General features: G+C 39.1%; 1 protein-coding gene across 38 annotated transcripts in view; it reads right to left on the bottom strand.

Annotated features, from left to right (window-relative positions):
• The window catches only part of DEUP1 (deuterosome assembly protein 1), a 120588-nt gene that overhangs the window by 42887 nt on the left and 65289 nt on the right, over positions 1 to 12412 (bottom strand). For 30 of the 38 annotated variants that reach the window (XR_014067502.1, XR_014067504.1, XR_014067507.1 and 27 more), the window contains 2 exons: positions 6371 to 6568; positions 4335 to 4421 (listed from right to left, as the gene is read on the bottom strand). Coding sequence is in view for 24 of the 38 variants with exons in the window: in XM_081536606.1 (XP_081392732.1) it covers positions 4335 to 4421; positions 6371 to 6568 (285 nt within the window). In the remaining 14 variants the exon portion in view is untranslated. Of the gene's footprint in view, positions 1 to 3828; positions 3950 to 4313; positions 4422 to 6370; positions 6569 to 12412 lie in introns of those variants that run through there. The other 8 variants (XR_014067509.1, XM_081536623.1, XM_081536615.1 and 5 more) reach the window with 3 other exon arrangements.

The following is a 12412-nucleotide window of genomic DNA, read 5'->3' as shown; positions in this document are numbered from 1 at the left end:
CACCAGTCACATCCACAGCTGGGTATTGTTTTTACTTTGGCTCCATCTCATCATTCTTTCTGGAGTTATTTCTCCACTGATCTCTAGTAGCATATTGGGCTCCTACCGACCTGGGGAGTTCATCTTTCAGTGTCCTATCTTTTTGCCTTTTACACATCAAAAAACTAATGGACAAAAACTACATGATGTCACATATGTTGAAAGGGCATTTGATAAAACAGAAGCAAATCTTAAAAACTCTAAGCAATTCAGGAATAGAAAGACATAATAAAGACCATAAATCAAGAATATTATCCTAAATAGTAAAACTCTAAAATGGTTTCACCTAAAATCAGAAATTAGACAAACTTGCCAATAATCACTATGATTATTTAATATTCTCTTGGAAGTTTCAGCAAGTTCAATATGACAAAAGTTACTGACATGAACAGTAGAAGAGATACAACTAATTTTGTTGATACAACTGCATATCTCAAAGCACTTAAGAACCTCTAGTAAAAAGCCTACTAGGATTGAAAGATAGTTTGACTTTTTTTCTATATTAATAGATAAGACCTAAACCTGCTGACTTATAAGCATTAACAAAGGATAAAAGACACAGAGAAGTGTACAAAATGCAATCTATTTTTAAAAAAAGTTAAAACCCCTGAATAGGTACATGACTACACACACACACACACACACACACACACACACACACACGAAAAAACATAAAATGATGCATACCAAAGAGTTAACATGTTATCTAATGGATTGGTTATGAGGTGGCTAGAGAAATGGAGGGAAGGGGAGAAACAAGAGAAAAAGAGTGACAACACTAAAATCACTGGCATATAAGTTATGCTTCAATTCATTAAAATTTATACGTATTTTACATGAGTATATATGTTTTTTCTGAGAAATTAAGAAAAATTGAAAGATGTTTCTCTACTGACTTGTAGAGATATCCATGATATATAGTCAAAAGGCAGTTTATAATAATGTATATATTGTTGCTATTATAATCATCTAATAACAGTTGTGTGTCACTGTCATCATCTTAACATTACTGTCATCATGTAATCACTTGGTCTATCTCTTTTGTGACCCCATGGACTGTAGCCGGTGAGGCTCCTCTGTCCATGGGATTCTCCAGGCAAGAATACTGGAGTGGGTGCCATGCCCTCCTCCAGGGGATCTTCCCAACCCAGAGATCAGACCTGAGTCTGTTACATCTCTTGCACTGGCAGGTGGGTTCTTTACCACTGAGCCACCAGGGAAGGCCAAATGTAAATATTATACATGTATTTCTGTAAAAGAACACTCAACTCATCCTATCTAAGTGTTTGCACAAGCAAGGAAAACATTTTATAGAATGCAATACACTAGTTGGTTAGTATTGAGTATCTCTGCAGTCCAAACTGGGATTGAGGATGGACGTGGGGATAATTAGCTGCTTCTTTACACATCTTTCTGTGTTTTATTTCTTGAAAAATTGACAACAAATAAACAGAGCCAAATGCCTACAGGAGTCAGAGTGAAGCAGGCTTAGTGGGGGCTGTAATAAAGCAGAATGCACAACCAAAGACATTCAGACTGAAATTTTGAAAAATAACACAAAAACCACTGTTTTGAGAGAGAGAGAGAAAAGAGGCATAGATGAAGGCAGGATCCAATTTAACTTTTTTGTGTATACAGTTTAGGAAAAACAGTCCTTGTGTCACACAGACTTTCTGTAACAGACAGGGAAATCACACATACCTTATTTTTATCTATACTCCAATGGGGCTTCCCTGGTGGCTCAGATGGTAAAGAATCTGCCTGCAATGCGGGAGACCTGGGTTTGATCCCTGGGTTAGGAAGATCCCCTGGAGGAGGGCATGGCAACCCACTCCAGTATTCCTGCCTGGAGAATCCCCATGGACAGAGGAGCCTGGTGAGCTACAGTCCATGGGGTCCAAAGAGTCAGACACAACTGAGTGACCAAGCATAGCACAACACATATTCCAATCACATGATCCATAACAAGGTGCAAAGAAGAATGCAGAAAGCTTCCAGAATGATTCTATTCTTTGAGGCTAGATTATGGACTATTAGGAGAATTAAGGACATACTATCACAGAAATAGGACTTCCCTGGTGGCTCAGAGCTTAAAGCGTCTGCCTCCAATGCAGGAGACCCGGGTTCGATCCCTGGGTCGGGAAGATCCCCTGGAGAAGGAAATGGCAACCCACTCCAGTATTCTTGCCTGGAGAATCCCATGGACGGAGGAGCCTGGTAGGCTACAGTCCATGGGGTCACAAAGAGTCGGACACAACTGAGAGACTTCACTCACTCGCTTATCACAGAAATACAGTATCATCATAGACAGAACACTTTGATGCAAACTGTAGCAATATTTTTTGAATCTATCACCTGAAGCAAAGCAAATAAAAGCAAAAATAAACAAATGGGACCTAATTAAAAGGAAACTAATGACAAATTGAAAAGACAACTTACTGAATACAAGAAAATATTTGCAAATGATATATCAATAGGGGTTAATATCAAAAGTAAATAAACCTCTCATACACTCAACGTCAGAAAAACAAACAACCCAGTTAAATAATAGATAAACTGAATAGATACTTTTTCAAGAACATTCAGATGGCCAACAGGCATATGAAACATTGCCCAACATTCTTAATCATCAGAGAAATGCAAATTAAAACCACAATAAGATTATCACCTCACACCTGTCAGAATAGCTATCATCAAAAAGAATACAAATAACAAATGTTGGTGAGAACTTGGAGAAAAGGAAAACCTCATACACTGTTGATGGGAATGCAAATTGGTGCAGCCATTGTGGAAAACAGTAAAGAAGTTTCTCAAAAAACTAAAAATAGAACTATCTTATGACCCAGCAATTTCACTCATGGGTATCTAAATATCTGAAAAAAACAAAAACATGGTTCAAAAAGATACATACACCCCAATGTTCATAGCAACATTATTTACAATTGCCAAGATATGGAAGTAACCTAAGTGTCCATCAACAGATGAACAGATAAAGATTATGTGGTACACATACACACAATAGACTACTACTTAGCCATAAAAAGAATGAAATTTTGCCATGTGCAACAACATGGATGGACTTGAAGGGTATTATGCCAAGTGAAATAAGTCAGAGAAAGACAAATACCGTATGACACCACTTCTATGTATAATACAAAAAATACAACAAATAGTGAATATAACAAAAAAGAAAGATACACAGATACAGAGAGAGCAGGAGGGAATTAAGAGGTACAGATTATTATGTATAAAATAAATTATGAGGATATATTGTACAACACAGGGAATATAGCTAATATTTTATAATAACTATAAGTAGAGACTAACCTTAAAAATTGTGAATCACTAAGTAGTATATCTGTAACTTACATAATATTGTAAACCAACTATACTTCAATTAAAAATTCAAAAATAAAAATACTGACAAAGAAAGAAATACAGTATCTTGACTTAAGAGAGGACCATGGAGAATGCCTAATCCAACTTTATCACTTTATGGTGAGGAATCTGAGGCCAGGTTAAGCAATTTCCTTACTCGGATCCCCTGTATTCCCTGCATTGGCAGAAAATTATTTTATCTCAGAATTTTTACTCAAAACAAATAAATGATAAACAAGTAACTGTGATATTTTATTAGTTCAATAAATAAACATTCTCCTATTTTACATGTAAAAGACCAAACCTCAACTGTTATATTAAACAACTGAAAAGAAAGGCACATAACCTGTTTAAGCTGTCTTGTGTAAGCCTGTAAAGACACCAGTTAAAAACCACAAGGTCAGACCTCAGTCGTTCACTGATCCATTCTTCCTTTTATTCAACCAACATTTACTGAAGACTGTCTGTACCCCTGATGCTGGGAGGTATTGGTGATATGTTAATAAAGCACCACTCAGTCGATGTTCACCATCTGAGGGGGAATTGACAAGCTATGAAACAAATGGGCCCAAGTGCGGCTGGACTATCTGTTCTGACTGGAGTCTCAGGGGCACGTCATCAAGCAGAACTGACAGGAGTCAGGCCATGCAGGGTGTCGGAGTCCAGACGCAAAGGCAAGGACAGTAATATATGTTTGAGGAAATAATTGGAATTGAGCCCAAGTCAAGAAGAGAACAAGGAGAAAACCAGAAATTCAAATGTTCCAGCCTGCAGATAAAAGTAAATTCTATCCAAGTGCAAAATACTTTGTCACCCCGACTCCTGCATGCCTGACAGGCGGGAGGCGTTCAGTGAACAGTATCTGGCCAGGGAGGCAAGCTCTCTGCTCAAGCTACTGAGTGGCGTCAGCACATTACCATGTACCGTGCGGGGTCCAAGTCTCCCATCATGCCTTTCAGGTGTCTGTTTTCAGTCCCGGCAGCTTTGCATCTCGTATCCAACATCTGAAAGGAGATCAGTGGTTAAAAGTGAATGTAATATTCGTAATAAGAGCCCACAATTCTATGAAAATTAATTTTATTTTGTTAATATAAATATTTTCTAAGAGTAGCAAAGGGAGACACTTAGGCAGGCTCGTCATAAATCAGGTATTCTCATTCAGTTCCCTGATCTCCAGCAGGCTCCACTGGACCCTCCTTTCCTGACTGCTGCCAAATTAAAAACAAACTATACTGATTGATGACCCTTTCCCATTCCCAAATTCCATTTCTCACTTCTATTTTTTTATGGTATGCAAATTATCACCAGAAAAAAAAATCACAATTTTAAAAACATGCTTGAATAACACTGTCCATTAAGTTTCTTCATTACCTGATTAATTTTTACAACATGCAAATATGATTTCACGTTTAGTTTTGTTCTTCCTGATACTCCTGCCAAATTTCCTTCTTTTTTTGTGACTACTTCATTTTGTCTCCTAATTTATTTTCTCCCTAATTTCTTCTACTTGACAGTACGTAGACATAGCATCTGCCCTTTTATTTATCTAGGGCTCATTTCTACATAAAGCACTTTCCCTAAAAAGATTTACTTTTAAAAAGATTTACTTTTTAAGGAAAAAAAATTAAGTAAGTGGGTAATTTACTTTCGTAAATTACAAAATATATTCTCCTTGACAAAAGTCTAAAAATATAGAAGAGTATAAAGGTTAAAATAAAAACCATTCATGGTCCAACTACTGAGATCACTTTTAATGCCTGTACAATATTGTTTCCTGTACAGGGCAGCCAATGCTGTCATCCTGCCTATACAGCTTTCCTGTGTATTTTACAGCTTAATCACAGTGTAAGGCTTATAACTGGGCAAAGCCAGAATCTTTTCTTAATTTTACAATACACAGGATTTAAATAGCCCTGTTATTGACATTTTGCATGGACTGTAGCCCACCAGGTTCCTCTGTCCATGGAATTTTCCAGGCAAGAATACTGAAGTGGGTTGCCATTCCCTTCTCCAGGGGATCTTCCCAACCCAGGGATCAAACCTGGGTCTCTCGCATTGCAGGCAGATTCTTTACCATCTGAGCCACCAGGGAAGCCCCGGTAACCATAATAGATCTAGAAAATTATTGAATGGTGCTCTCAAAAACTATATTTGGGGTAATGTAGAGAAACCCTACACTTTCAGTAGCAGGTCACCAATTTGATAATGAGTACAGGATTGAGGTGATGAAGGAAATGGCAACCCACTTCAGTATTCTTGCCTGGAGAATTCCATGGACAGAGGAGCCTGGTGGGCTACAGTGCATGGGGTCGCAAAGAGTGGGACACGACTAAGTGACTAAACCACCACCACCACAGGATTGAGGGAATTTCAAAATAAATAGGAGGGGACGGAAGAAGGAAGGGAAGACTTAGAAGTCACTTGCAGTATCTGAACAGTAGAATGTTATAATCACTGTTTTTTCCCATGAACCATGCTATGCATTAAGTGAATATTCAGTGCATATGAGCTAATCTTCATTTTCAATATCCATTTTTCAAAATTCTAAAATAAAGATATGAAATGGGAGTGAGAAGTGTCCACGAAAAGCTGGAGTAAAAGCTGTTTTTAAGTTAAAAATATTAATTGACGAGAACTAAGGAAAACAAAATCAGGAAGCAATCTGTGACCACTGTGTGCTGATGCTGTTGGGGGTGATCAGAATATGGGTCACAAGAAAACGTTAGCGTGAGATTTGAAGAAATTGCCTTGTGCTGTCACTTGCTTCCCTGGCTTCTGGTTGATGACACTTCGCATTATCTCACCAAGGTGTTATGTGACTCCACAAAGCATTTCTGTGCTATTAGACTCAGAAACCATAGAAGATATAGAATGCTTTTAGTAATCAATAAGGAAGGTGACTGTCTGCACTAAACAAGAGTGACCTGGACAGGCACTCCTGCCCCTTGCATACCTGTTGCTTCGATAGTATTTTCTCTCTTATCTCTAACTCCATTTTTAACTGTCTTTCCAGAAGGGCAGCTTTCTTCATGACAGTTGCTATAGTGATCTCCTTCTGATGAAGCTCCTGTGTTAGGTCAGAGATTTCATTCCTCATTCTTTCCTGCTCAGAGCTGTGGTACTCTTCCTCCTGATAGAGATGACTTCTTATCTGCAGCAGATATTTTCCAGAAAACAGTAACAAATCCTTCAGAAGGCAGATGAAAGGGTTCACTGGCCATGTGCTGTCTTTCTATCCTACCTTAAACTTAGGCAGACCCCACCTTACCCTCCTTTTCTGATCAATGCTGAATTAAAAAGATACTTACAGTAATGATTCATTTACTTTTTCCTTCCACTTTCAAAATTTCTTTTTCACTTCTACTTCCTATTGTATGCAAGTCATCACCAACTACTGATACCACTTCGATGACTACTTTGACGGGAAGGTGGGGAATGTATTATCTAGCACTTCCCCCCAGGTTCACTGACGTATACTTGGTATACGAAAAACTGCACACAGTTCATGGATAAAATCTGGTGAGTTTGGACACAGACATAATAACCATTACAGTTGCCTTTAAAAGTTTCTCTGTGTCTCTTTGTGGTTTTGTTAATAATTTTGTGTGTGTGGTAAGAACACTTAAGCTCTACCTTCCTAGCAAATCTTTAACCGCACAATACTGTACTGTTGACCGTTGCACTGTGTTGTGCAGCAGATATGGAACTTACTTGTCTTGTATAACTTACTTTATAGCCATTAAACCACCACTCTGGGTTTGGTGCCATGGAAGAGTGCTGGACCCACCACCCAGAGACTGACGAACCAGTTTTTAGGGAGAAACAAGTTGGCTCAGAGAAGGGACTGGCTCAAAGTCATAAAGCTATTAACTGGAAGAACGAGATATAGAACTCAGGACTGTTGGCTCTAAATTCAGTGCTTTTTTTTGGACTAAACTGTGCTGTACTATTTGTGACTGAACACTGTGTTTTTCAGAATCAGGTTACAATAAATTTCAAACTTCATGTGTTCACGAAAAAGCATCACCCACTTTTGTTAGCCTGTGGAGTCTCATATTCTTAACATTCGCTAAACCTCCCATGGTGGAAACCGCTGGATCACCCTGGACTCCTCCCCTCCCTCATCCTCCCAAATCAAATCAGGTAGGAAATCATGGTCCTTCTGTTTCAGCCTCTCCTAAGTCCTGCCTCTGCTCTCCATTCCTACTACCTCTGTCTTAGTTCAGCCTCCTCTCACCTTTCTAGAAATCATTTGTATTCCTGTGGACCACAGCCCACCAGGCTCCTCTGTCCATGGAATTCCCCAGGCAAGAATACTGGAGCGGGTTGCCATTTCCTTCTCCAGGGGGTCTTCCCGACCCAGGGATCAAATCCATGTCTCTTGCATCTCCTGCACTGCAGGCAGATTCTTTACCACAGAGCCATCCGGGAGGCCCTTAGAAATCATTCACCGTTTCTAATTCACTGTCTCTGATTCTTGAGGTTCTGAGATAAAGTACACAATTACTGCTCTCAAAAAAAGAAAATCACAGTCCATCAGGGGAAACAGGAAAATAAACAGTTACAACAGAGTGTAGCGACCAGTACCAGCATGTAGTAGAGCAGTGCTTACTTCAGCCTGTTGGGGTCAGGATAGGGTTCCCAGAGGAAGGGGCCTGGGACTGATGCTGAAGGATGAACGGAAGCCCGAGGGAAGAGAGAGACGGGGATGGGATCCCAGGCAACAAGTGCAGCAAAGGAAAGGGGTCAGAGGGAGGGGTGCACTCAGTGAGCCAGAAGCAGCTTGACGGGGCTGGGACTCAACGTGCTGTGAGAAGTAAGGCTGGAGGTTAAGCAGGGGCTATACACAAAGAGATTTATATGAATTTACACCAGGGAACTTACTTCAAAAACTTTTTTTCATTTCATCTTAAAAAATTTCAAGACATAATCTCTAGAAGATTAAGAGTGTGCTCTCTCTCTTCAAACATAACCAGAATAATGTCTTAAAAATATTAACAATTCCTCAATATCATATAATACCCAGGCAGTATCGAATTTATAACTGCATCAGCAGTGTGATGAATGTTTTTAAATGTATTTGTTTGAACAGAGATCTCAATGTGGTCCATGCATGGAGACCAGCTCCTATAGTTTTAAAGCCTCTCTTTGTTCCTGTGTGCATGTGTGTGTTTTCTAAATACTCTACATACATCATCTGACTTAATCCCCACAATCTCTATTTTCCAGATTAGATAGAAAATTAAGATATGTAACTGTTCATAAGTCACATTCCTGGTAACTGGCAGTCTGATTACACTGTGCTATGTAACCTGTCTGAGCAGAGCCCTGGAATGTGGTTCCCACATTGGAAAAAAGCCAGAGTGTGGTGACCTAACATGGAAAGTACTCAGGTCAGGAAGGCAGGTGGTCCAGCCTCAAGCTTCATACCACCAATCTCTCACCTGGATCTATTCTTCACACTAACATTTTTAGAATTTCAGAGTTGGATGTACCCTTGGAAATCACATGATCTAACCCCATCATTTAAAAAAATAAATGAAAAAAAAAAAAAGACTCTCAGGGAAGGAACTGGCTGGGTCTAAATTACCCAGTCGTAAGAGCAGAAGCATAGACCAGGAGGCTGGAGTACAAGCACGCTCACCCCAGAATAGGATTACACATCTTTTGTCTCCCATCTTCTCTCTCCAATTTTTTTCCTTAAAATTTATCTGATGACCACTGGGGTTGTTCTATAATGTGTCTCAATTTGGATTTTATGATTGCATCCTCGTGATGTAGAATACACAGAAGAACTATACAAAAAAGATCTTTATGACCCAGATAACCATGATGGTATGATCACTCACCTAGAGTCAGACATCCTGGAATGTGAAGTCAAGTGGGCCTTAGGAAGCATCACTATAAACAAAGCTAGTGGAGGTGATGGAATTCCAGTTGAACTATTTCAAATCCTAAAAGATGATGCTGTTAAAATGCTGCACTCAATATGCCAGCAAATATGGAAAACTCAGCAGTGGCCACGGGACTGGAAAAGGTCAGGTTTCATTCCAATCTCAAAGAAAGGCAAAGCAAGAATGCTCAAAATATTGCACAATTGCACTCATCTCACACGCTAGTAAAGTAGTGCTTAAAATTCTCCAAGCCAGGCTTCAACAGTATGTGAACCGTGAACTTCCAGATGTTCAAGCTGGATATAGAAAAGGCAGGGGAACCAGAGATCAAATTGCCAACATCCATTGGATCATCAAAAAAGCTAGAGAATTCCAGAAAAATATTTACTTCTGCTTTACTGACTATGCCAAAGCCTTTGACTGTGTGGATCATAACTGTGGAAAATTCTTAAAGAGATGGGAATATCAGACCACCTTACCTGCCTCCTGAGAAATCTGTATGCAGGTCAAGAAGCAACAGTTAATCGGACATAGAACAACACACTGGTTTCAAATTGGTAAAGGAGTACGTCAAGGCTGTATACTGTCACCCTGTTTATTTAACTTATATGCAGAGCACATCATGTGAAATGTCAGGCTGGATGAAGCACAAGCTGAAATCAAGATTGTTGGGAGAAATATTAATAATCTCAGATACGCAGATGACACCACCTTTATGGCAGAAAGTGAAGAAGAACTAAAGTCTTGATGAAAGAGAATGAGAAAAGTGAAAAAGTTGTCTTAAAACTCAACATTCAGAAAACTAAGATTATGGTATCTGGTCCCATCACTTCATGGTAAATAGATGGGGAAACAATGGAAACAGTGAAAGACTTTATTTTTGGGGCTCCAGATCACTGCAGATGGTGACTGCAGCCATGAAACTAAAAGATACTTGCTCTTTGGAAGAAAAGCGATGACCAACCTAGACAGTGTATTAAAAAGGAGAGACATTACTTTGCCGACAAAGGTCCATCTAGTCAAAGCTATGGTTTTTCCAGTGGTCATGTATGGATGTGAGAGTTTGACTAGAAACAAAGCTGAGCACTGAAGAACTGATGCTTTGGAACTGTGGTGTTGGTGAAGACTCTTGAGAGTCCCTTGGACAGCAAGGAGATCCAACCAGTCTATCCTAAAGGAAATCAGTCCTGAATATTCATTGGAAGGACTGATGTTGAAGCTGAAACTCCAATACTTTGACTACCTGATGTGAAGAACTGACTCATTGGAAAAGCCTCTGATGCTGAGAAAGATTGAAGGCAGGAGTAGAAGGGGACAACAGAGGATGAAGCAGTTGGATGGCATCACCAACTCCATGGACATGAGCTTGAGTAAACTCTGGGAGATGGTGATGGACAGGGAAGCCTGGCGTCCCGCAGTCCATGGGGTCACAAAGTCGGACACGACTGAGCGACTGAACTGAACTGATGTAGCTTAACGTGTTCTCTTAAAATAGTACTTCTAAAATGTGGGAAAAAATGAATATACTATCATGAAGAAGGAGTAAGTTATTTTTTATTATTTTTACAACATTTAGATATTAGAGCATGCTATACTTCAAAACTCTTTAAATGAGCTTAATTTACCTAGCTCTAAATGACTTTTGGCTTTATTAAAAATGCAATTTTATCACAAAATTAGTGATTAAAAATCATTCTATATTGAAAAAAGAGAAAAATAAAATACTTGCAAGATTCATAATATATAGCTCTTGTTGGTTTTATTACAGGAGAATGAAAATGCTCTCTCCAAACACTTCCTGGAAACTATAGCTATTTATACACAATTTATTTGCTAGCTTCCCAGAGCCTGTGCAGAGATTTGTGCCTGGCATTCTCTCCCTCCATATCAAAACTAGGCAGAACCAGTAGATTCCATCTATCACTAAGCTATATTACTCTACCTAAATCTATAAGGTTAAGAACAGTATAACTATACTTTGGGAGGCTTTAACCAACCTTTTATCATAAGGTATTCACTGGGGTCTCCAGTAAAGAATATTTTTACAAATTATATTTTAAAATATCAGTAAAAGTAGTTCCAGGAGATTATGTGAAAAACATAAGAAAAATGTTCATTAATTCATAACAACTTTTTCTACACTTAACAGTTGCCTCATAGTCAATTTTTCAGGAGATTGGACTTGTCTTTTACATTTTTGTATTTTCCTACAGAAATAAGCAGAATAGCACTAGTCCTGAAGTGAAGTGAAAGTCACTCAGTCATGTCTGACTCTTTCTGAACCCATGGACTACAGTCCATGGGATTCTCCAGGTCAGAATACTGGAGTAGGCAGCCTTTCCCTTCTCCAGGGTATCCTACCAACCCAGGGATTGAACCCAGGTCTCCCGCATTGCAGGCAGATTCTTTACCAGCTGAGTCACCAGGGATCCTAGTAGATACTCAATAAATGTTTGTTGAATTTATACAAACAACAGAATTTATGACCCTATACAATTATGGGAGACCTCAGCATTAATATTGATTTGGTCGCTAAATATTTCTTTTCCCTCATCGTGTTCAGGCACTGTTCTGGGCACTGGATGATAGTTCAAAGCCATGCCTAAGTTTTTCCTACTTTTAACAATTGTTTAGACTATACAGTAATGAATATTCTGTGTAATCCTTTAACCTAAAGAATAGGGAAGTGAGTAGCAGCCATGATAAACTTATGGGAAAAAAAGCCACTATGGAATTTTACTAAAGGAAGAAGAGAAGGTATTTTTTTGTAGGAGAGTTGAAACCCACAGGTTCTTCCAGGGCAGTGCCCAGGTCTTATTCATCTTCCTGTTCCCAGCTGCTGGCAAAACACTTGCCACATGTTTGGTGTAACCAACAGTAATGGCAGCGAACATCTATTAGGTGCTTCCCCTGAGCTAGGGAGGCCCTGTTCTAAGCACTTTACTTGCATTATTCTCTGGATTTTAACTTAAAGGAAGAGTATGAACTCTAGAGCCAGATCGCCTGGATTCAGATCTGGCCTCTGCCACTTATTAGCTATAATATCAGTGGAAATTACTGACCTTCTCTGTGGTTTAGTTTCCTTATATATAAAAGAGGAT

Source organism: Giraffa tippelskirchi, chromosome 10, assembly GCF_054371585.1.
Source record: "Giraffa tippelskirchi isolate mGirTip1 chromosome 10, T2T-mGirTip1v1.2.pri, whole genome shotgun sequence".
Lineage (NCBI taxonomy): Eukaryota > Metazoa > Chordata > Mammalia > Artiodactyla > Giraffidae > Giraffa > Giraffa tippelskirchi.
The sequence above is the reverse complement of the archived record's forward strand: the minus strand, read 5'-3'. Positions and strand labels throughout refer to the sequence as shown.